This window comes from Carassius carassius, chromosome 20 (genome assembly GCF_963082965.1).
Source record: "Carassius carassius chromosome 20, fCarCar2.1, whole genome shotgun sequence".
Taxonomy (NCBI): Eukaryota; Metazoa; Chordata; class Actinopteri; order Cypriniformes; family Cyprinidae; genus Carassius; species Carassius carassius.
The window spans coordinates 19,516,449-19,542,294 of NC_081774.1; the positions used below are offsets into that span (position 1 = coordinate 19,516,449).

At 39.7% G+C, this 25,846-nt stretch overlaps 1 protein-coding gene across 2 annotated transcripts; it reads right to left on the bottom strand.

Annotated features, from left to right (window-relative positions):
• Positions 1–5,313: 5,313 nt before the first annotated feature.
• palmda (palmdelphin a) lies at positions 5,314–25,846 on the bottom strand. 2 transcript variants are annotated; one of them, XM_059502106.1, is made up of 9 exons: positions 25,718–25,846; positions 23,381–23,432; positions 23,169–23,249; positions 22,951–23,069; positions 20,242–20,356; positions 16,382–16,406; positions 16,153–16,269; positions 12,451–13,281; positions 5,314–5,822 (listed from the first exon to the last, which is right to left on the bottom strand). In XM_059502106.1, the coding sequence occupies exons 2-9, from the start codon at positions 23,423–23,425 to the stop codon at positions 5,782–5,784; spliced, it is 1,374 nt and encodes a 457-aa protein (XP_059358089.1). In that variant the 5' UTR covers positions 23,426–23,432; positions 25,718–25,846; the 3' UTR covers positions 5,314–5,781. The 2 variants fall into 2 exon arrangements, with proteins under 2 accessions (XP_059358089.1, XP_059358088.1); XM_059502105.1 differs by lacking the exon at positions 5,314–5,822 and having other exon boundaries at positions 11,762–13,281.

The following is a 25,846-nucleotide window of genomic DNA, read 5'->3' on the forward strand; positions in this document are numbered from 1 at the left end:
TAAATACAACTTAACCACTGATTTCTAGTTGTGCCCTCTTTCGGAAGACCAAACAAAGTAATTTCGCTTTCACACCGAAACACACAGCGTCTCCACGACATGGTGTTGGCGGCAAAAATAATACTACAGCGAGAATCAGAATTACACCCTCTTTCTTTATGTGAACATTTGGGCGTTGTTATGCAAATCTTCCCACATTGTGACTAGACATGTGGGGATGTGTTTAAACAAGGCATTTTAGGAGGGCATGGACAAGTCTTAAAGGGGTCATATGATGCAATTTCAATTCTTCCTTTATCTTTGGAGTGTTACAAGCTCTTGGTGCATGAAGAAGATCTGTAAAGCTGCAAAGACTGAAGTCTAAAATCCAAAGAGTTATTCTTTATCAAAGTTAAGACTCTGCCCCTCCCCCCAAAACGGCTTGTTTAAACATGCCCCCACATGTCTTTGTCACTGTGGAAATATTTGCATAATCCTGCCCAAATGTTCGTGCAAAGAAAAAAGGCTGGTTTCAGTAACCGCAGTTAGTGTTGAAGCAGCCATGTCAGCAAGGTGCTGTGTGTATCTAGGCGAAAGCAAAAGCACTTTATTTGGCCTTCTGAAAGTAGATGCAAGATTACTTACAACAGAACAGCAACGCATTTTGTGGACGACTGTTTCGTGAACCTAGGAGAGGAGATAATTCTGACTTTGCTAAGTAAAAATAACATTAAAGAGGTGTGTGAACTTGCAAGCACGATGTCAGACACTGTAATATGCTCTGGTCCCCTCCCTGCTTACCGTGGTGATGAGATGCATAGCAGATTGTCATCACTCAATGGCTGGATGTCTAAGTGGTGCCCACAGAATAACATAGGTTTCATAGACAATTGGACGAGCTTTTGGGGCAGACCTGACCTGTTTAAAAGAGATGGTCTTCATCCCTCCTGGGGTGGCGCCACTCTTCTCTCTAGAAATATGGCAAATAGTCTTAGTGTTTATACTTGACTAACTGGGGCCCAGGTCAGGAAGCAGACAGACTGGCTAAACCGACCGTCTGCTAGCTGCCTCCCGTCACAGAGGTCAGTTAATTCTCAGCACATAGAGACTTTCACCTAGATATCACACTATAGAGACTGTGTCTGTTTCCCGAACTAGAAAATACAAAAAACGTCCAAACCAAGTTAAGATTAACAATTTAATTGAGGTTCAACAAATAAAAAACACAAGCAATATGGATAAACAAATGATAAAGCTTGGCTTATTGAATATCAGATCCCTTTCTACGAAAACACTTTTTGTAAATAATATGATCACTGATCATAATATAGATGTACTCTGTTTGACAGAAACCTGGCTAAAACCTGATGATTACATTATTTTAAATGAGTCCACCCCCCAAGATTACTGTTATAAACATGAGCCACGTCTAAAAGGCAAAGGTGGAGGTGTTGCTTCAATTTATAACAACGTTTTCAGGATTTCTCAGAGGGCAGGCTTCAAGTATAACTCGTTTGAAGTAATGGTACTTCATATAACATTATCCAAAGAAACAAATGTTAATGATAAATCCCCTGTTATGTTTGTACTGGCTACTGTATACAGGCCACCAGGGCACCATACAGACTTTATTAAAGAGTTTGGTGATTTTACATCCGAGTTAGTTCTGGCTACAGATAAAGTTTTAATAGTTGGTGATTTTAATATCCATGTTGATAATGAAAACGATGCATTGGGATCAGCATTTATAGACATTCTGAACTCTATTGGTGTTAGACAACACGTTTCAGGACCTACTCATTGTCGAAATCATACTCTAGATTTAATACTGTCACATGGAATTGATGTTGATGGTGTTGAAATTATTCAGCCAAGTGATGATATCTCAGATCATTATTTAGTTCTTTGCAAAATTCATATAGCCTAAATTGTAAATTCTACTTCTTGTTACAAGTATGGAAGAACCATCACTTCTAACACAAAAGACTGCTTTTTAAGTTATCTTCCTGATGTAACCAAATTCCTTAGCATATCCAAAACCTCAGAACAACTTGATGATGTAACAGAAACTATGGACTCTCTCTTTTCTAGCACTTTAAATAAAGTTGCTCCTTTATGCTTAAGGAAGGTTAAGGAAAACAGTTTGACACCATGGTATGAGCATACTCGCACCCTAAAGAGAGCAGCCCGAAAAATGGAGCGCAGCTGGAGGAAAACAAAACTAGAGGTATTTCGTATTGCTTGGCGGGAAAGTAACATATCCTACAGAAAAGCATTAAAAACTGCTAGATCCGATTACTTTTCTTCTCTTTTAGAAGAAAACAAACATAACCCCAGGTATTTATTCAATACAGTGGCTAAATTAACGAAAAATAAAGCCTCAACAAGTGTTGACATTTCCCAACACCACAGCAGTAATGACTTTATGAACTACTTTACTTCTAAAATCGATACTATTAGAGATAAAATTGCAACCATTCAGCCGTCAGCTACAGTATCACATCAGACAGTGCACTATAGACCCCCTGAGGAACAGTTCCACTCATTCTCTACCATAGGAGAGGAAGAATTGTATAAACTTGTTAAATCATCTAAACCAACAACATGTATGTTAGACCCTATACCATCTAAGCTCCTGAAAGAGGTGCTTCCAGAAGTCATAGATCCTCTTCTGACTATTATTAATTTCTCATTGTCATTAGGACATGTCCCCAAAACCTTCAAACTGGCTGTTATTAAGCCTCTCATCAAAAAACCACAACTTGACCCCAAAGAACTAGTTAATTATAGACCAATCTCGAATCTCCCTTTTCTGTCCAAGATACTAGAAAAGGTGGTATCCACACAATTATATTCCTTCTTAGAGAAAAATGGTATATGTGAGGATTTCCAGTCAGGATTTAGACCGTATCATAGTACTGAGACTGCTCTTCTTAGAGTTACAAATGATCTGCTCTTATCATCTGATCGTGGGTGTATCTCTCTATTAGTTTTATTGGATCTTAGTGCTGCGTTTGACACAATTGACCACAACATTCTTTTGCATAGACTTGAATACTTTGTTGGCATCAGTGGAAGTGCATAAGCATGGTTTAAATCGTACTTATATGACCGCCATCAGTTCGTAGCAGTGAATGAAGATGTATCCTATCGATCACAAGTGCAGTATGGAGTACCTCAAGGCTCAGTACTAGGGCCGCTACTCTTCACGCTTTATATGTTACCCTTGGGAGATATCATCAGGAAACATGGTGTTAGCTTTCACTGTTATGCTGATGATACTCAGCTCTATATTTCTTCGCAGCCCGGTGAAACACACCAATTTGAAAAACTAATGGATTGCATAGTCGATATAAAAAACTGGATGACGAGTAATTTCTTACTGCTAAATTCTGAAAAAACAGAGGTGTTAATTATAGGACCTAAAAACTCTGCTTGTAATAACCTAGAACACTGTCTAAGACTTGATGGTTGCTCTGTCAATTCTTCGTCATCAGTTAGGAACCTAGGTGTGCTACTTGATCGCAATCTTTCCTTAGAAAGCCACATTTCTAGCATTTGTAAAACTGCATTTTTCCATCTCAAAAATATATCTAAATTATGGCCTATGCTCTCAATGTCAAATGCAGAAATGTTAATCCATGCATTTATGACCTCAAGGTTAGATTATTGTAATGCTTTATTGGGTGGTTGTTCTGCACGCTTAGTAAACAAACTACAGCTAGTCCAAAATGCAGCAGCAAGAGTTCTTACTAGAACCAGGAAGTATGACCATATTAGCCCGGTCCTGTCAACACTGCACTGGCTCCCTATCAAGCATCGCATAGATTTTAAAATATTGCTTATTACTTATAAAGCCCTGAATGGTTTAGCACCTCAGTATTTGAATGAGCTCCTTTTACATTATAATCCTCTATGTCCGCTACGTTCTCAAAACTCAGGCAATTTGATAATACCTAGAATATCAAAATCAACTGCAGGCGGCAGATCCTTTTCCTATTTGGCGCCCAAACTCTGGAATAACCTACCTAACATTGTTCGGGGGGCAGACACACTCTTGCAGTTTAAATCTAGATTAAAGACCCATCTCTTTAACCTGGCATACACATAACATACTAATATGCTTTTATTATCCAAATCCGTTAAAGGATTTTTAGGCTGCATTAATTAGGTAAACCGGAAACACTTCCCATAACAACCTATGTACTTGTTACATCGTTAGAAGAATGGCATCTACGCTAATATTTGTCTGTTTCTCTCTTGTTCCGAGGTCACCGTGGCCACCAGATCCAGTCTGTGTCCAGATCAGAGGGTCACTGCAGTCACCCGGATCCAGTACGTATCCAGACCAGATGTTGGATCAGCACCTAGAAAGGACCTCTACATCCCTGAAAGACAGCGGAGACCAGGACAACTAGAGCCCCAGATACAGTCCCAGAGCCCCAACTGAGCCTGGTTTCTCCCAAGGTTTTTTTCTCCATTCTGTCACCGATGGAGTTTCGGTTCCTTGCCGCTGTCGCCTCTGGCTTGCTTAGTTGGGGACACTTCATCTACAGCGATATCGTTGACTTGATTGCAAATAAATGCACAGACAGTATTTAACTGAACAGAGATGACATAACTGAATCCAATGATGAACTGCCTTTAACTATCATTTTTGCATTATTGACACTGTTTTCCTAATGAATGTTGTTCAGTTGCTTTGACGCAATGTATTTTGTTTAAAGCGCTATATAAATAAAGGTGACATTGACATTGCTATGATAATCGGTCACTTCTGAATCAGCTACTGTAAGTGTTTTGTTAATAGTTTAAGTATTTGCTATTGAATGTTCAAATGCAGAGTTTTGTGCGTCCCGTGTGTGGTATGCACGAGTGTTTGTGTGCGAGAGAGAGAGTGAAACGGTCACACAGTGGAGTCAGTGGTCTTAACTATTGATGGCTTGTGTACTGCAAACACATACAAGCTTCATCACTGTCTGTCACTCCACTCTGTTTCCCTTTCGGTAGTAAACTGATGGTAAAACGAAGGACATTATTAACTGTCTTTACATTTATTTTGAAAAATTAAGCTAGCAATTATGGAAAGGGATGTTACATTTCCAATGAGTGCTTGCGGTGTTCGGCCAATCACAATGCACTGGGTCACTTGGCCAATCAGAGCAGACTGTGCTTGTCGGAAGGAGGGACTTTGTAGAAAACGACAAAAAAAAAAAGTTTTTTGAGCATTAAAGCTTGTCAACATATACTGTTACACCAAATAATGATCTTTCATAAAGCATCATATGACCCCTTTAACTTTTATAAAGAATATTTCTTTGTCTTTGATCTTGTCTATGCACGAACAGCTTGTAACAATCCAAAGAGAAAGGAAAACTTGAAATCGCATCATAAAACCCCTTTAATTTTCTTAAATGAGACATCCTCGATGAATGTGGCCTTCAAACACATCCTCCTTAAGGTGCAGCCTTCAAAATGGAACATAGAGCGATTGAGTTTATTGACAAGTCATTTCAAACATTAGTCAGTGTCATATAGCTTACAACAGATATGTGTGCGTTGTATTTCTTTCAAGCACTATTGTCATTAAAACTGTACGTAAATTATGTATAGGAATAGATTAAAGTTGTCAAGAGTAAGAATTGAAATATTTTCTCAAAAAGTGTTAATAACACATCCATATTTCACTTTCAGAAGACTCTGCTGAGATGTTGGTTCACGTTTCGTGTCTCGCTGGCCGCTCTTGACAATCGTACAACAATCTCAGAGTTCCCAGAGTGTGAATTACACAAAATGTGCGTGTTATGCAGATTGGCCCAGTTTCTCCATCTGTATCTGTAATGCTGTAGGGAGCATGAGAGAAAAGACATTGATTTAGCTGCTCAATTCTATCCTCCCAACCAAACACAAGTTAAAGGATGCATACTGGATCCAACACCAGTAGCTTTTCACTGATAGCTCTCAGAAGCAATCCACCTCCTCAACGTTTAATCTTTTATTGGCAGTTTAAGTAAAGGGTAATCTTAATAAACTCCAGCTATAAAGACATTTGTCCTCAGAAACACGCTATCCCCATTTATATAATCCCCAAGATTGATTATAAGAGTGTTTCAGCATACGACCCAGCCTTCTTAAAAGCCTCTTAAGGTTTTGAAGAAATGCACAGCAAATTATCTGCCCACCACTAGTGTGTGTTTCTGAAGAAGACCGACATGACTGGATTGTGTATTCTTAATGAAGAGATGACACAGAGGGGGTCATGTGTGTCCACCATTCTTTAGATAAAACATGCTATATCATTCATATTTAGTCTATAGCAGCAAAATATTGTCATAATGGCAAGTTAGTTAGTGTGGTGTCGAACGTGAGTCATTTATCTTTTCATGCAACATTTGTGTGGGCGGTGATGTTGTAATCATTCTGTTTTTCAGCATTAAAGGAATAAGTCACTCAAAAATGAATATTCTGTCATTTTCTGTTCCTGTGGCTCAGTGGTAGAGCATTGCGTTAGCAGCGCAAAAGGTTGTTGGTTCAGATTCCCAAGGAACAGACATGATGGTAAAACAAATGTGTAGCCTGAATGCACTGTATAAGTCACTCTAATTAAATGCAAATTATCTAAATTTCTTAGATTAATAAATTCTATAATAGTATATAAAATAAATAATACTAAAATAACATATTAATAAATGTTTTTGGGTGAACCATCCTTTAAGCATAACTTATCAGAATATAAAAAAAGAAAAGAAAATGGCAAGAAAAAAGGTTAATCTGCCACGCTTTTCACAAAACACTCATATACACAAAGTCAAAGCAAAAAAAAGAGGATGCTTGAAAAAAGAAGCACAATCTATTACCGCAAGCATGACTGTATGTCAGAAGTCAGTCAGAAATAGCTTTATTGCCAAGTATGTTTGCACATACAAGGAATTTGTCTTAGTGTCACAAGCTTCCAGTACACAGAGACACACAGATAATAAAAATAAGATGTGAATAAAATACACATGCATAAATATAAATAAAACAGGAAAAATAATAAATTGTATGTACAAGTGTGCTATAGATAGAATACGCGGCATGCAATCTGCTGTGTCACATGCTAATTATTGCAAGTGGCAAAAGCACGGCTAACAAAATGTCTAAAGAAATAGCATAGAAAGTTTGGCAGGTGAAATAAAGGAGAGTAAATTATTTCGAAAGAGATGTGAATTTCCGTCCTTTTACCACTAGAGGGAGGTACAGCTCTAAATCAGGGGTCTTCAAACTTTTTCCAAGGATCCCTTGGTGGATATTTAGTCAGATAACATGTATATAGGGCAGTGGCGGACTGGGACAGTAAATCAGGCCGGGAATTTGACTTCACCCCAGGCCACCTCTGTTGCTGCAGTCACCACCACCCAATTCACGTGTCCACCAGACTGCTAAACTTTTTGGCTCTTTCAGTTGTTTGAATTGGGTTATACTTAACTAAATCAAAATCCTTAGTCTGTGGATGGTATCAAGTAGTAAGTATCAAGAAGTATCAAGGCATTCACTGTCTCTATCATCTTTCCCTGAATCTCCCTCTCTCTCACTCTGCTCATTGAGTTTCTCTGCAATATGAAATAAGCACTTTCAATAATCTATATTAATTATGCAGCCATCAATTGTATGTCCCAATGATCACAGTCCTACTACTGATAACCTTATAAATCATATATATATATATAAAATTTGTTTTTAATAGATTTTATCTATTGTAAGTCGCTTTGAATGAAAGCGTCCATCTGCCAAATGATTATGTAAATATTAGGGTGGAACAGTTCAACTTTTTCACAGTTCGGTTTGTTTCACGGTTTTAGAGTCACGGTTTCGGTATAGTTGTATGTGCTATGTTTATGGAAAAACTATACTTTCAAAAAATATATATATTATCATATTATTAAGAATATTCTATCTACAAGCAACAGCACAAATAAATACAATAGAGTAAAGATACAAATTAAATAAACTGATTTCCAGGTGCTTTTTTAGGTAGGTCTTGCATTAGTTTTTAGGTACAGAAATTAAAGTAATCAAATGTAAAACAGCATTGCATTTTGGACTATAAATTAAAGATTATTTTTTATTAAAGTAAAAAAAGCTTTTTAAACAAGAGCAGTGAGAGATTTCTTGGTTGTTGCTGCTCGATTAATATAAAGACTGTCACTTTAAGAGAATGCACTGATACAGTGTTCGTATTAGTATTGAACAAAAGTCAATGATTTGTACAGGTTTTTTTTCATCGCTTTTGTAATATCTGGGAATCCAGAATGCCCACGAAATCAACAGAAACATATATTAGCTGAACCCTGTTTGTTTTACGTGTTATTTATAGTAAACCATATTACAGATGCTTTGTCAGATTTAAGTTGAACAGCGGTCCCAGCGCGTGCCGAACCGTGTGTGGTGAACAGAACAGTTCGTTTTTTTCAGTGAACCATAGTAAATATAAATGTAATTCTGACCGACCTGCTCCCATGGCTGGGATTTTGCAGCAACTTGCTGTGTCTGTGGCCAGGGCTTTTCTCCTTTTTATATGTTTTTTATTTTTTTTGCGCGATTTTCTAAGAGAAAACCTGTCTCTGGATATAGCAGTGCTTCGCTGATGTTTGGTCATGTTGTGGTGTCATTTTCACTCCGCGATCGCCTGATTCCTAGATTCATAAGACCGTCAATTAATTCGCAGTTGCATACCAGCCTATTGCTCGTCACCCCCAATTTCCACCAGATGCGTAACGGCTGCGTTACGGCTCCGCTGCGTGACAGCTCCGTGTTCCGTCGTCCGTATTTGTTGCGGAACGGCTGCGGTCATGACTGACAGCTGACGTCACGATGCCCCATATAATCTCGCGAATTCTGGTGTGATCGCGCGATATGTAGTTTCTATCAACAGAACTACCAAACCAGGAACAGTTTTCCATCCGAAGGAGTATAGGATAGAACGTCTCCGGTTACTATCGTAACCTTTTCTTTTCTCTTTTCATTTCTTCATCGATCGTGTCAACGGGGTTAAAACTTCAACAAGCCTGTCTCCGCCCATTATGACGTTTTCAAGGTGTAGTGTAGGGAAATATGAGCGCGGTGTATTTTATTTTGAAAATTACACGGATCTTTTATTTTGTTTCTGGCTGTTCTGTTTTGTCACTCGACTTCCTGTCCTGCGTACTCTGCCCTGTAGTGCTGCGGAGCGCTCCGGCATCCGGCAAAAATAGAAGCTCTGCATATCTGCTCCGGAGGGCTGCGGATCGCCGGAGTCGGAACGCAGCTGTAACGCATTCAGTGGAAATACACTCATTGACTTTAATGGAAACCTATTGACTCCGCCGCCGTGCCGGAGCCGTAACGCAGCCGTTACGCATCTGGTGGAAATTGGGGGTCAGCCTGATCGACTGCACAGCGGCAGACTGCAGGCCAGAATGACCGTTCATTCGATGGCCAGTCCGCCCCTGAAATAGGTCCTACATAATATATTTGCATACCTATGATACTTATATTGCACATTCAATAAAAATCTGTACTGATCACACTTATGTACAATAATATGCATCTTAATATGGGAGCAGGTACAATAACATACAACACTGCTCAAAAGTCTGGAGTCAAAGATTTTCTCTGTTTGAATTTTATTCTGCAAGAATGCATTTACTTTATCAAAAATGACAGTCTTTAATCAACAGCAAGACCTTTTGGTAACGAAAGATTCCTATTTCAAATATATATATATATATATATATATATATATATATATATATATATATATACAGTGTTGGGAAGGTTACTTTGGAAATGTAATAGGTTACAGATTACAAGTTACCCTATTTAAAATGTAATAGTAGTGTAACTTTTTTAATTACTTTAATAAAGTAATGTAACTAATTACTTTTGAGTACATTTTGATTACTTTTATAAATTTCTAATGAATGTTAATTTGCAACTGTTAATCATCTTCAACCATTTTACACCATGCAGGTTTAACCTTACAGTAGTGCTCAATACTGTCAGACTTTCACCATCCTTCATCACTTAAATTAAGATGATCACATTTGAACACATCCACCACACAATCAGACTTTACTTAGAGATTGGTCTGAAGTTCAAAGCAGATTTAAAATCAAAATAAATAGTTTATAGATACTGTTTTTGAAACCAAATCTTTGCATAACTACAGGCATCTAACTGCATCTAACAATGGTTTGGAGAAAAATAGTTAATAAAAAAATAAAAGCATATACATCAACTCAAATACGGTTATCTAATAAGCATGTGTACTATTTTGTGTACTAAACTCCTGAAACATTGGTGTCTTTTTGAAACACTGCTGTCTCTTTGTATATGATATGATGATAGTTTCTCAAAATAAGTAAAAAATGCTCATGAAGTGACCGTTCTAGAGATTAATTTCCATGAGGGGCGTACTGGGGAAAAAAATAGGATGGGAAATCTCACACTCATACACCCACAACCCATTCTGAAACATGGACAACCCTATTTTTTTTTTTTGGACCTGACATCAAAAAGATTTGAATCCTTAGGTTGGGGGACTTGCAACGTAATTAAGAGTTCTCTCCTGAACTGCACCTTCACTTCCATTATCCATCCATCTCTCTCATGACTTTAATACTGAAGATTTTTATTTGACTTTTACCATGTTTTGTAAGTGCAATTTTGTTTTTTTGGCAAATTAATTACCACTTGTATTTATTTTTACTACAAATTCCATAATTAAACCACGGTTAGTGCCATACCATAGGCTATATTAATTTTCCTAAGGGTTGTGTTTTTGTATCCACTAGCTCCCCCTAAACCTATGATAAAATATGATGATTTGTCTGCTAACTTACTACTGTAACATTACAATAGATAATAATGACGTCGTTTATACAGTATTTTGAGTGATTGCGAGCAATGTGCTGCTGCTGCTTGACTAAGTAAACAAAGACAAAACTACATTAGCATATTTACAGATGAAACTGACCTGCACCTGAAACCCTGAACAGAAGTGTCGCTTCTCTGCTCCAGCTGTGCGCTTACACAGTTCACTCCGGTCTCTCTCTCTCTCGCATTGATTACTCGGAGTCTGATCCAAACCGTTCGGCGGAGGCGCGGAGAGCGCGCGAGCCCAACCATTCCCAGTCACGACTAACCGATTCATGATTTATTAGAGATTTAATTATCGAATGGCGGATTCGGAAATAATCGCTTTAGTATATTCGGCCTGCAATTATACAATAACAATATTAAAGTAGAAGGCCAAATCGTCTGCCAGGCCACCGGGAATAGTCCCGGTTCTCCCAATGTCCAGTCAGCGCCTGATTTCCACAGACACGCAGAACGTGCAGGATTCATATTCAGTCTTTTTGCGGCTTAATATTCACAGACATCAGTCCATATCGGGTTTTGATTCAAGTGTACTGACCTACTTTTGATTTATTCGTCCAAAATGTGGCATATTGCGTCATTATAGGCTGAATTCCATTTTTATGACTGGATTCTACGAATGTGTTTTCCGCGTCTCGGAGATTATGGGCCATATGTCTTAGTGCAATTTGGGAAAGTATAAGCTGTATGTGGATGTGTGTAAATATTCAAATGTAATCCTCTTTGTAATCGTTACAATTTTCATAAGTAACTGTAATTTAATTACTCATTTTTTCTTAGTAACTGTAACTGATTACTGTTACATTTATTTTGTAATTAAATTACGTAACGCCGTTACATGTAACTAGTTACTCCCCAACACTGTATATATATAAGATCAGTATAAGATCAGTATTTCCACAAAATATTAAGCAGCACAACCATCTTCAAATATGATGAGGAATGTTTCTTTAGCACCATATTGGTGTATTAGAGTAATTTCTGAAAGATCATGTGACTGGAGTCATCACAGAAATAAATAATATAAATATAAAATAAATAAAATATATTAAAACAGAAAATAGTATGATTTTACAATATTTAAGTTTTTTACTGGGGTTTTGATAAAATAAATGCAACCTTGGTGAGCAAGAGATTTAAAGGAAAAAAAAAAAAATCTCTTGGCGACTCCAAACATTTGAACAGTAGTGTTTTAGATGAACTTCAGCAGTGATTTTTAGTTAATTTAATACCGTTCTTTCACCAACAAAAAATTTATTTGAGATTAAATGATTATCGCAGTACCGCCAGTTGAAGACCCCTGATCTAAAGCTACACCTATACAACAGTGTGTTTCTACACACATTGTCAGACAACATAAGCAAATGCCAACATGAACAATAGAAAGCAGTTTGTTAAGACACTGAAAAACTGAAAAGCACAACGTAAGACATCAGTGTCCAGCATGCAGAGTGAGAGAAGCCAGTCTGGTGAGAAGCTGCATCACAGAAGAGCCGATAGCGTGTTAGTGAAATTACATCAACACACAGCAGGGCTTGTGTCTCCTTTTGACCTTTTTAATCTTTGGGGTACCTGTAGTGGACGGGTCATCCGTGCCGTCTCTTTTGCCCTTTCGTCCAGCAGAGGAGATAAAGGCATTGGAGTTTTGATGGGGGATCAAGCTCTTGCTTGCTTCATCTTCACCGTCTCCAATGATCACCAGTTCTGCCCGAACTGAGGCCTCACAGCTTTGGCTGTCATCTTCGGCATTCTTGTATCCCATGAAGATCATGGTGACAGGCTCGTCCGATGGCATGGCATTCAGCACGCTGAGTTTGGAGTCCTCAGAGTAGGCCGAACATGGACTGTGGTTTCTGATGTCACAATCCAAAAGTCGCATTCCCTGGTGGTTCTCTCTTTGCTTGTAATACTGTCCATGTGTGTGTCTTTCCCCTCTGTTGTGATAGCGTTCATCTGGTCTATCATTGTAGTTAGGCATAGGCAGGAGAGGAAGTCCATGACCCACATTCTCTGGATAGCACACACCATTACTGTACACAAGCTCAGGCCATGCCGATAAGTCAACGCTATATGGATCTTGGTATCCGTTGGATTTGTGGCTCTCTTGGAATTTACTGGCCTCATGGGAGAGGTTGTAGGAATCCTGAACCTGATTGGACCTCTTTTTTCTCTCAGACGCCTGTCTCAGCAGCTCCTCGACCTCAACAGGACTGAGTTCATCCACTCCGTTCGCACCAGGCTGGTGGCCATCCGTACGCAGGGCGTAGACGGACTTACGGCCATCATCATATACTTTGATGCCTTTCTGCTGGAGCTCTTGGGGAGAAATGGTGGAGGTGGAGAGGACTTGGCTTTCACCTGTGCGCAAATCCTTCTGAACGTTAATTTCCATGGCGAACAAAGCTGTAAGAGACAAATGGATTGTGTGTAATATATAAGCAGTGTTGGGTAGGTTACTTTGGAAATATAATAGGTTACAGATTACAAGCTACCCTATTTAAAATGTAATTGTCACTGTCTGGTGAGATACCACCATGGAAAACCAGATACCACCATGTCCAGGTGCAAGTAAAATTACTCTTTAATGAACAAAAAGGCCAACAGGGCAAAACTAAATGGGTTCAGGAATTGGATACAAATTCGACAACAGAAAAGTGCTCAGGTTTATGTATTTTGGGGAATGGCGTCTGGGAGATGGTGACTTCTGGTTGAGAGAGGGAGAAACGCAGGGCCCAGACTCATGACAGAACCCCCTCTCCAAGGAATGGCTTCCAGACGTTCCCAAGCACCCAACCAGGGGCGCGGCAAAGCGGGGAGGGATGGAAGGAGTGGGAGGAGGAGGGATGGGAGGAGTGGGAGATGTAGGAGTAGGGATGGGGGGCCAGGTCCACTTGCTGGAGGGGGACCTAGGGACTGAGGCAGAGCCGGCAAGATATGGACCCAAGGCAGAACCAGCGGCCACCACAGTGGCCACCTGACACCGCTGCCTCGGTGGAACTCTGAGCAGTCGCCGCCACCTCTGGAGCCTTCGGAGCGGACGCTGCCACCTCTGGAGCCTTGGGAGTGGACGCCGCCACCTCTGGAGCCTTGGGAGTGGACGCCGCCACCTCTGGAGCCTTCGGTGCGGACGCCGCCACCTCTGGAGCCTTCGGAGCGGAAGACGCCACCTCTGGAGCCTTGGGAGCGGACGCCGCCACCTCTGGAGCCTTGGGAGCGGACGCCGCCACCTCTGGAGCCTTCGGAGCGGACGCCGCCACCTCTGGAGCCTTCGGAGCTGCCGCTTCTGGAGCCTAGTAAGCGGACCATGTCATTCACACCAACATCAACGGGAGTTCCTGAATGCTGCGTATCAGCCCGGGTTGCTTCAGGAATGAGCGTAAGGTACTGGGTGTGGCAGTCGAGGCCTCTGACACCCCTTGGATTGCCACTTTGGGAGAACTGTGAGCGGGCTCTGCAGCTAACTCCACCCTGACCGCTGAGCTGTTCAGATGCAGGGCCAGGTTAATGTAGTCCTCCAGCTCGGCTAGACCTCCCCAGAACAAGAACATTAAGACCATAGCCAACCGGCGAGCCGCTCCAACAAAGTCCCTGATGTAATCCTCAATGCTCCAGTCTCTCTTGCAGATGTTGAGAAACTTCCCTGCTGGACTCATGTTTGCTTGCTGAATTCTGTCACGGGCTGGTGAGATAGCACCTTGGAAAAACAGGGTCTGGGTCCAAGTGCAGGTAAAACTACCCTTTAATAAACAAAAAGGCCAACAGGGCAAAACAAAACGGGTTCAGGAATGGGATACGATTACGGCAACAGAAAAGTGCTCGCATCCACAACCTACAAACAAAAAAACACACACCATACAATACTTTTACAATTACAAATAATTCAGCCAGGCATAGCGTTGAGTGAGAGGCGAATATAGAGTTTGTGACACTGGGGAACAGCTGAGGGTGAGTGTAATGAGATTAATGAGTGAACAGGTGTATGGAGTTTGGGGTTTGGGAAATGGCGACCTCTGGTGGAAAGAGGACGAAATCCAGGTCCTGGACTCATGAAAGTAATAAGTAGTGTAACCAGCGGATTACATTTGATTACTTTGATAAATTTCTAATTTTTTCAACTGTTAATCATTTTCAAACATTTAAAGCACCTTACAGTAGGATTCTGATTACTGTCAGACTTTTAAAATCCTGAAGATTATAATTATTTAATTTTAAAGAACAGCCACCACTAAATCAGACTTTAGCACCTTTTTACTTTGAGCTATGATACTGTTTTTGAAATAATTATTAAAATCTTTTAATAGTTATGACAGGAAACACTGCCATCTAACATTGTCTCCATGGGGGGTTTATCTTAAAAAAATAAAATAAAAAAGTATAAACATGAACCCAAATAGGAAATAAAATAGTTTTCCTTACAACAGCATGTCCCCTGTTTAAACTCCTAAAACACTGGTGTCCCATATTTTAGAGCAGTCAATACAATTTGGGAAAGAAATCAATTCAATCTGTATGTGGGTGTGAAAAAAAAACAGACAATTGTTAGTGATAATTATAATTGTTAACACTTTCATAAATAACTGTAATTTAATTACACATTTTTTTCTCAGTAACTGATTGCAGTTACATTTATTTGGTAATTCATTATTGATATTTAAAATTACATTTATTTTTTTACGGAATTACGGAATTATTACAAATTTCCTGGCACTTCTAAGCTCTGTCATTGTAGAGGGCGGTGTTTCTGTTCATCAGTCCAAAACGCATTAAATAAAGCACGCACATCCATAATGAAACATGCCTCACATGGCTCTGGGGGATGAATGTGGTGAGTCCATGCATTTTTGTCAAAAGTAATAAACACTTTTCTATCACTTCCTCCATCTGTCATACGCAGAAGCAGTTCCAGCAGATGACGTACAGTAGGATGTGACGAACACAGAAAGAAAAGAAAACTCTTGGATGCGCGTGTTTTGGACTTTTGAAGAGAAACACCCACTCTCTACAATAATAAGTCTTCGCCATAGCCAGGCCAATTTTAAATATAACTTAGATTTCATTTGTCTGAAATAAGAAGGTATTATACCCCGAGGATGCCTCGAGGGAGAGTAAAACACAGGCTAATTTTCATTTTTGGGTGAACTAACCCTTAAAGCATCTCATGAACTCCCAGGGATTTGTTAACCCCAGTTTGGAAAAGCCTGTCAAATATATTTATTTTGCTGTTTTACATTATATAAAACATTGAAAACAGTCTGTAGTCTTCTTTCAGTTTACCAGGTTTGGGTTGGTCGGTTTTTGCTTCAGTTTCCAGGTCTTGTTTCTTCCTCTGATTTATTAGGGGTGTGCTGGGCTTTCGCATGTTTGGAATTGTTGACTGAATATAGATTGGCTCTGCAAAAGGAGTGAAAACATGAATAAATATGGCACAATGTATCCCAACAATATGCTTACAGTTTGTTTTTATGGTCTGTACAGCATTGTGATGGAGTTTTACAATATTTACCTGTTGTGAAATCTGCATGCACTGCCTGTGGATATACAAACAGAATCACATCCAATTTTAAAGCCTATATAGTAGTTCATCAAAGCAAAAAGCAGTGTGTGATCATTTTAATTAATTAAAGGGACACTCCACCCCAAAAGGAAAATTTTGTCATTAATCACTTATCTCCATGTCATTCCAAACTCGTTAAAGCTTTGTTCATCTTGGGAACACAATTTAATATATTTATAAACATTATATGGGGGTGGTGTTGGCGCAGTGGATAAGACACATGCCTTTGGTGTGAGAGACTTGGGTTCGAATCCACTGTGAGACACCAATGTGTCCCTGAGCAAGACACTTAACCCCTAGTTGCTTCAGAGGCGTGCGACCTCTGACATATAGCAATTGTAAGTCGCTTTTGATAAAAGCGTCAGCTAAATAAATAAATGTAAATGTTATATATTTAAGGCTTGTGACTGTCCCATTGACTGCCAAGTAAGTTACACTGATATGAAAGACATCGTCAGAATAGTCCATCTGCCATCAGTGGTTCAACCGTAACGTTATGAAGCGATGAGAATACTTTTTGTACGTGAAGAAAACAAAAATAATGACTTCATTCAACAATTTGACTCCTCTGTGTCTCGCATCACTGTAGCACCATTTTGGAGAATATCTGCTGAATGCAAGAGGCTTACGCTCTTCTGTGTCAGCAGCGCTGCACCGATGCGCTGTTTTCGTTCAGATCAAAGCCTAAATACAGGTAGAAAATGTATCCTTGTGTCACGGCTGACACAGAATATCGTACGCAGTTTATGTTCAGTGGATATTCCCCAAACCAGGGGTTTTCAACATTTTAGGATATGCGCCCCCCCAAGTTTGTCTAATTACATTCGCGCCCCCCACCCTCCCAAAGTGCGTGCAAACGAACATCATTGCTATACAAGAGTCATTCTACGAAACGGGTGCCATTTCCACTTTGCAATTTTCAAAATTTTCATTAAGAAAAAACTTATTTTTGAAAAATGGTTCAGTGTTGTGAAGAGGTTCAGTGTTGGGAAGGAAGACAGGGTCGGCGTGACTGGGACTCGCACGTTTTATTTACAAAACTCAAATCAACAAACAAAAGTCGCGCCAACAGCGCATTCACCGTAGCCTTGCTACAGCATACAAAATAATCTCACAATAAAACTTTTTCCACTCGTCACCTGTATTATGTGCTGCATATAGCGTGCATAAAAATAGTTATATTGAAACAGTACATATCTAGCTTACCTAATGTGATGGCTGAGCCTGTTTCTGGGAGCACAACATACCAATCCGTGGTTTGATACCCGACACGGCTATCCGCAAATCATCGTCCACTGTCAATAAGCGTGAGCGATACTTGCTTTTGATGTAAGTTAATATAGAAAATGTTGCTTCGCAGAGCCAAGTTGAGGCAAAAGGCAAAAGTATATCAATTGCAAGTCTCGCAAGTTCAGAGTACTCTGTCTCCACTGACAGCCAGAATTCCGGCAGTGTGTTTGAGTCAAACAGTGTCTTCAAAGTTCGGTCACTTGAAAGGTCCAGAAGGGCATCCTGCTGATTTGATGACAGACTCACTGCGCATTCGATGAAGGGGTTACGAACCCAGTCGTACTGGTTCCAACTATGCTGCTCAGGAAAATACTTATTGAAATGTGCAGACAGGGCTTGTAGATGGAGAGTTATTTCTTTTTTTGTATCATCCCAATTAAGCTCGTTTTCCGTGAGAAATTCATCCAAGGTTGGGAACATGTCTACATTACCCCCATCAACCTGCCCTCTCCATCGCTCCAATTTCCTCACAAACCCCACAATTGTATTGGACATTGTTAGTAGGTTTGAATTCGGGCCCTGAAGAGATGAATTAAGGGTATTGAGTCTATCAAAAATGTCAGACAGGTATGCAAGATCTGTGAGCCACTTTGGGTCAGTAAAAAAATTTGCAAAGGAAGATTCACAATCGAGCAGAAAAAGTCTTAGTTCGTCACGCAATGCAAATATCCTCTGCAATACTTTACCTCTGGAGAGCCACCGTACCTCCGTGTGCAAAAGTAACGATTCATATTCTGACCCCATTTCTTTGCATAATAGGCCAAACAGTCTTGTTTTTATGGGGCGAGTCTTGATGAAATTGACAATTTGTGTTGCTGTTTTAAGCACTGCGTTCAATTCGTCAGGAAGAGTTTTTGCTGCAAGGACCTCCCTGTGGATCATACAGTGGGTGAAACGCACATGCGGAGCTACTTCACGAACCAAAGCAGCGAGCCCTTTATTTTTCCCTAACATGGCTCCCGCTCCGTCTGTGCACACACCGACACAGTTGTCCCAACAAAGACCAAGTTCATCCAATTTACCATTGAGTTTTTCAAAAATATCTCTTCCGGTGCATGTTTTTTCCATTGCTGAGCAAAATAACAGATCTTCAAGCAATTTTCTCTCATGACGGTAGCGAACAAATACAAGTAGTTGCGAGGAGTTTGAGATGTCTGTCGACTCGTCTAATTGCAATGAAAAAAAAATTCCGTCCCGTATTCTCTCAATTAGTTGACATTTGATGTTGGTTGCCATTTCAGTAATACGGCGGCTCATAGTGTTGTCTGATAGTGGAATTTGTTCAACGTCACTGGCAAACTTATCTCCAAACATATTTCTACAGATGGCCATTGCTGCTGGACGAATGAGGCTCTCTGCAATTGTATGAGGCTTTTTGTCCTTGGCAACTAAATACGCCACCTCATATGATGCTGTAAGCGCTTTGACTGCCACAGTGGTTTGGCTAGTCATAGTTTGTTTTTGATTTTTTAATCCTGATTCTTTACGGCGAAAAAAGTCAACCGGTTTATCTTTTAACGTCGGGTGTTTGGTTTGTAAGTGACGTATTAGTTTCACAGGTTTCAAACTGTCATTTGCAAGCACTTCAGAACATACAACACACTGTGGACGTGGTTCGTGATTAAGTGTGATGCACGTGAATCCGTATTTTATGTACTGTTCGTCATACTTTCGTCGTTTTGATGCACCCAGGCCTTTGGTTTTTGCTATTAATCCTCTCTGCGTGGAAAGCCCCGTTGACGTGGAAGGTTCGACATCAATTTGCGGAAGTTGTACGGGTTCAGTCGGACACTCTTCTTCTTTTTTGCCTGACGGTTCACCCGTTTTATCACAGGAATTATTACGTTTAAGCCACCGGTCCATTTTTGTTTTGTTTTAATATTTAGCTTGAACTCGATCGCGTCAACTCTGCTCCTCTGCTCTGTAGCCAACTAATATATCACCATGGCAACGTCACAGAGACTGAGGTCGCCCCGCATGATTAGCTGCGGGACTAATCAGATTGCCCCCTCTAGTGGATGACTAAAGATTTGCTATCTTAAATTCACGTTTCACTTAAGCCTCTGAATTCACAGTTTCTCGCGCCCCCCTTAACAGGTGTTGGCGCCCCCCTAGGGGGGCGGGCCCCACAGGTTGAAAACCCCTGCCCCAAACGGTGCTCTGGTGATGTGGAAAGACAGGGGAGATGAATTGTTGAATAAAGTCGTTATTTTTGTTTTTGTCCTGTGCAAAAAGTATTCTCATTGTTACATAATGTGATGGTTGAACCACTGATGGTGGCACATGGACTATTCTGATGATGCTTTTCATACTTTTCTGGACCTTGACAGTGTAATTTACTTGGCAGTCAATCGGACAGTCATAAGCCTCCTGGTTTTCATCAAAAATATCTTACATTGTGTTCTGAAGACAAATTAAGCGTTTATGGGTTTGAAACGACATGGGGGAAAGTCATTAAAGACATAATTTTAATTTTGGGGTGGGGAAGTAAGCCTTTAACCACATCAAAAACAATGTACCTTAATGATGTCCTCTGGAGACCTTTCAATGACTTTGAGCCTCTTTAAAATCAGCCCCTCATTTGTTGAGATGTTAATTTCCTCTCTCTCCAACGCTTCAATCTCTTTCTCTATCCTACAGAGAATTTGTTACAATAATTGTTTAAATAAGACTTTTTAAATATGCATAAATATGTCCTAAAGAGTTCTCCAGGCACACACACACACACACACACACACACACACACACACACAGAGAGAGATTGAACTCTACTAAGTCACACAAGAGTGCCATCCCTTACAAATCACCTATCACTTTGTTTGCACTCTTTGTTTCATAGACATTCTAGACCCAATAAGCAATGAGTTGTTAAAGGAGTCATACCCTCGTATTACCTTGGATACCTACTGCTGTATTATAGTCTTTCAGGCCCTTCTAAAAAAGAAAAGTGGAAAAAAAATAAACACAGAGCTCCTCAGACCCTTATCTCTGTAGGCATTATTGTCTCGTGAGATCTGATGCGATATTTTGGCTGTCGTGGACGGTCATTATAATAATGCAAATGAGGGGCACGTTGATTGGTTGCAGGAAGGAGGGGGGTTGATACCGCAGGTAACACTTTAGCATATCATTACAAACTGACATCATGGCGCAAGTTGTGAATGAACGCGACCGGCTTCCCGGCCAGTGTATAAGTATGAGGCGCCGTTTAGGGCTTAAATCAAACTTCATTCACGCACACATATGAAACACGCTTGCATATATACTAAGTACTATTCACACATACATGTATATGAACTATCTACGCACATAAAGTTACTCATATGAGACGTGAGCACAGCACACACACACAAATATAAGACGTGAGCACACACACAAACTAGACGGGGCCTCATGTAAGCGTTAGGCAATAAATAAACAATAACCGAATTCATGATGATCTCAGTCATTTGTTTTTTGCAAAGTACGTTAGCAGCCATTCCCCATACCTCGCAGCTAATACTCCCGCCAGAGTTGTGCCTGGACGCGTTCATTGAACGATAATTCATGAACTCGTTCATGTTTTGGACTGAACTGAACGTACCGCATTACTGCCTGATGAACGTTACTGTGAACTCGTTCATTCTGGTGTCTGTGAACGCCACGCTCTCTCAGTTTAACTTCGTTCAGTAGGATGCCAGATTTCCAGGCGAAAACCCACCTAAAACCCACCGTAAACCGGCCTTAATATGTAGCGGAAAAAACACCCAATATGGCAACGCCAGACTCTCTTGTTCAAACTCGTTCATCAAAATGAACAAATCTTTTTTCGAGTCATTTCGTTCATTTAAGGGGCTTTAAATGTTACTATTAACTGGCAAATTCCCTGAACACATCAACCTACGCAATCTTGATCATATTCTGAATTAAGAAATCATTATAATGCAGTCAAAAGTCCGTTTTTGCAGTCCGTTTACAGGGAACATAAATAATTACTTCACCTCCAGTCTTTCGTTTATTTGTCTAGTGACAGACGCAATAGCATACAATAGCCGCATTAGCAGTTATGCTGTTTGTTACACACAGTAGAGCAATAAAAACACAGTCTTACCGTTTCAATTGCAGGCAATTTTGTTGGAATGGCGCTTTTCCCGAGCTTCGATGCCAACTTCGCCTGATATTGCCCCAAATTTGTGAAGGATTTCGGCGTACAATGTTTAGCACAAACACGTAATGATAAACCAGTGGAAGGGTTGAAGGAACCGCGTCATTAAAAATGAATTTAATCCACTGGTCTCTGATAGCTAGGTCCATTCTTGGTAGAGAAAACACATTTACATGTTGATTCTGGCAGTCAACCACAGAGCAACTCACATGTGCACTACGTTCCAGCGTCTTTCTCGACTGAATATGAGGGGGAGAGGGGAAGGGCGAGCTTCCTGCTGCGGTGTCCATATATGGTATATCCTGCCTCGTCTTGACGTCAAGACGGGGAAGAAATCAAAATCTCGTATTTGAGTGCGTGTGCACGTGGGCTATTTTACAAACCCTGAGGTAAACAAACGCTTCACTTTTAAATATCGGCTTCCCGGCCAGTGTATAATCGTTAGGCAATCATAACATACATTGATTCTCGTGGAAAAGTGAAAATTGTGGGTCATGACTCCTTTAAAAGGTTATTAAAGCAATATAAACAAATATATAATAAAAGACATTTGAATTCATTCATGCAACTGATGTTCAGTCAGAATCAATCATCAGTCTGAATCATTTAACACACTCTCTAATAATAAAACCGACAGCAATATTTGTGCTAGGTTGCGACCTGCATTTAGCAGCCTTTCAAGGACATTGGAACAGCTTTTTTTTAGCATCCTTCTCTGACTTCATTGCTACTACAAAGCAATGTGGTTACAAAGCATTGCACATCTCTTGCCTCATACTTCACTCTAATAGATTTCATTACGGCACCACAGGGCACATCACACTAGCTGAGAAACATCACACCAGCACTGAAGTTCTTTGAGTTAAACACAAATGATTTTAAGAGATTGAACTCTTAACACAATGATAAGACTGAAAATTATTTGCATTCAGGAGATGGCAGTTCATCTGATTTGCACTGATTATCTAGCTATTGGCTGATTTGCTAAATAGCAAAATGGTTTAGATCACACAGTCACTGGCTTAAATAGAGTGTAAATAATGCTACGATAATGAAATGTAAAAACTTTATTCTTTCATCTTACCGATGTATGGTGCTCTTGAGATGCTTAGTTTGCTGTGCATCTTCAAGAGCTTTTTGTGTTTCCTGTGCATTACTGCTATTCATCCCATCCATGAGCCACAGATCTCTCATGGATCTTTTCTATGAAAGACATATAAAGATGCTTCAAATCCCAGACCATTACAATTCATAAAAATGCTGATGAACAGGAAACTAAAACTTCTAACATCGAGAAGGTACCTTGACATGTTGAAGCTTTAGTTTCTCTCTGTCAATCTCAAGCCGTTTGTGGGCAATTTCTTCTTGGATTTTTTTCTTATTCTGTGAAAAAATGAATATAAGAATTTATATAGATACATAGAAGGAGCATAGCTACTGTATGTAAGTGGTTGCAATACAGTTATTGTAAATTCAAGAGAATTAAAAATAAGAAGACAATCCCATGTGGTTACCGTAATAGCTTGAAGGCGCTCCTTTAAGAGCTCTGCTTCTTCCATCCTACAACTGGAGAATAAAAAAAGAAACATTTATCCTTTATATGACACTACAAAATCATCGCTAATAGTAGCAGGGCTGCATTTTGACATCTGTCTAATGTCTCAAAGGGTTGTTGGGTGATATGTAGGACAAACTCCATACAGTGACACTGATATTTGGCTACTTGATTTAATGTCCATTCATCACCACTTGCTTCCTGCTTTCTAAAGATCACTGTGGTTCCATGAATAGCAGCAGCGGTAAAACAGTCTCTGTGATGCACCATAAATAATCTGCCTGACAGGGTTTGGTAGCCCATGTCTGAGTGGGTGACCCCTCGTAGACACTGCCGGGTTTCATAGACATCCAAGTAAAGCCTTAGGCTAGAACTTGCCCCTTGAAGTAGTTTCATGCTTCATTCACCCGATTTCCAGTTAAATATCTCTTACAATAGGCCAGATGTGACCTCCTGTTACTGTCACATTAGGTGTAATGCAGGAATATGAAACAATATTCTAAAGTTACAAGTAAAGCACTGCCAGATCAGTGCTTCCTATTAAATTCTTCATCAGCATGTACAGTTTTAATAAGGATCACTGTTATTACTTAAATTATCATTGACATGAATGGAAGTAATGCTGACTTAAGCTACAATGGCTGTTAATATGTTGATTTTTAACAAGCAACCACAAAGACAGCAAAACTAACAACATGCTGTCTTTGTTTTATTTTGCACTAGGGTCAAATATGAATTTTATTTTATTTTTTGCCATGATTATATAAATTTAGAAGTACCTGAAAAACAGTGCTATGGACTATTATAGAGAATACATTTTAATACACTTTACATTTAAAACTGATCTATTTACCTACTTCACTTTCAGTCATATCTTTGCTAAAGATACTTCAGTTTTAAGTTTTAAACCAACACAAGTACTTGTCTAGAAGACTAACACTGTCATGTGAGAGCAAGGCCAGTGTCCCCAAGCTGCTTTTTTCCCCCAAGGAATTGTGAGACTGGCTCAAGACGTCCTGTCTCTGTCCATGTTTCATACTATAAGGCTGCTCACTGCCCGGTTCATTAACATAATAAAAAACTCTCCTGGATAGTTGCTTAGTATTTGCCTGTAGGTAATAAAATGAAATGTATAGAAAATGACTGTCCAAAAACATTTCCAGGAGAGACATCATTTCTTTTGATCTTATCGATAATTTCAATTAATATCAAAGCATCATCTACAGATCTGTGGATGTGTTTGGTAAACCCTAATGCTCCAGAATTCCACTAGACTCAGGAACAATCGAAAAATAACAAGGCCACCCAGGGGTACATTGCCTAATAAATTCGACACAGTGGCACACCAAACCATTGGGTCGCTTTTCTCCCTGACACAAAAACCCACAAAGTGTTCAGAAATTAATGCATATAAGGGCCAGAGAAAAAAACTGCACAACAAAAGTGAAAGAACAAAATGAGGAATTAATTAGATTATTAATAGATACCCTCTTTTTGAAAACTGTCATTGGTGAGGGCATGGTCTAAAACCCAGTAGAACTGCAATGTAAATTTAACCACTGCATTTTACTGTGTAACTAGAGTGAAAAAGGCACAAAAATGTATTCTTACAGATTAAGATTCATTTTACAGTTTTATAGAAAAAGCACTGATTTCAGCACACATTCAAAGCAAACCGAACAAGCTGATTGGCAGATAAAATCGTATATAATCAGTTGTTTCTGGGGTTGAAGACTACATGCTTTGCAGGCCTCTCCTGCACATGGTCAGTTTTCCTGTGAGTTTTATCCTAGAGGAAGTTTCTCTCTAATCTCCTCTAATCTGATTAGCAGTCAGTTAAGATGTAAATCTCTTGTGGCATCTGCTCAAATAACAATATCCTGACTGGAGAAACATCCAGGAATTTTACACTTATTATATTTGAATGCAGATATTGGACATCTTAAACTTTATAAAACTATGCAATATTTTATCCAAAATTCATCAATATATGTAAAACAACTGTTTGCTAAATTTTTGTGTGCATGCAAGGTGTGCTCACGTGTTTGAAAACATAGAAAATGGGGCATGAGTGTCAATTCAATTAGTTTTAAAATGTCACTGAATATTTTAATGACTTAAAATAATGGGTGAAAGTCTAAACCCTCGCTTTCCCCCAAACTAAATATCACCCAATCCACAGACAGGTTTCTTAGACCATCGATTCACGTACAAATGTACTGTACAAAACAGCATGTTATGGGATTAGTTAATTGACCTTCAATAAGAAAAGTAAAATAGCAGAAAACACACTTACCGGGTGGCTGAAGATGAACGGATATCCAGAAGGGTTTTGTGAGTTCACGTGCAGCCGTCAAGCGGCTAGGAGCACGCAGGTGCTATAGACAAGACTGACAGTCGTCTCTTGAGCCAATGAAATGCCAGC

What these genes read in the sequence shown, in the direction of transcription:
- palmda (XM_059502105.1), bottom strand. Translation starts at nt 23,425, where the DNA reads ATGGAAGAAGCAGAGCTCTTAAAGGAGCGCCTTCAAGCTATTACG. An exon ending in TAAAGCTTCAACATGTCAAG is followed by an intron (nt 23,070 to 23,168) that starts GTACCTTCTCGA and finishes TGTCTTTCATAG; the next exon opens with AAAAGATCCATGAGAGATCT. An exon ending in CTCCAGAGGACATCATTAAG is followed by an intron (nt 16,407 to 20,241) that starts GTACATTGTTTT and finishes GTATATCCACAG; the next exon opens with GCAGTGCATGCAGATTTCAC.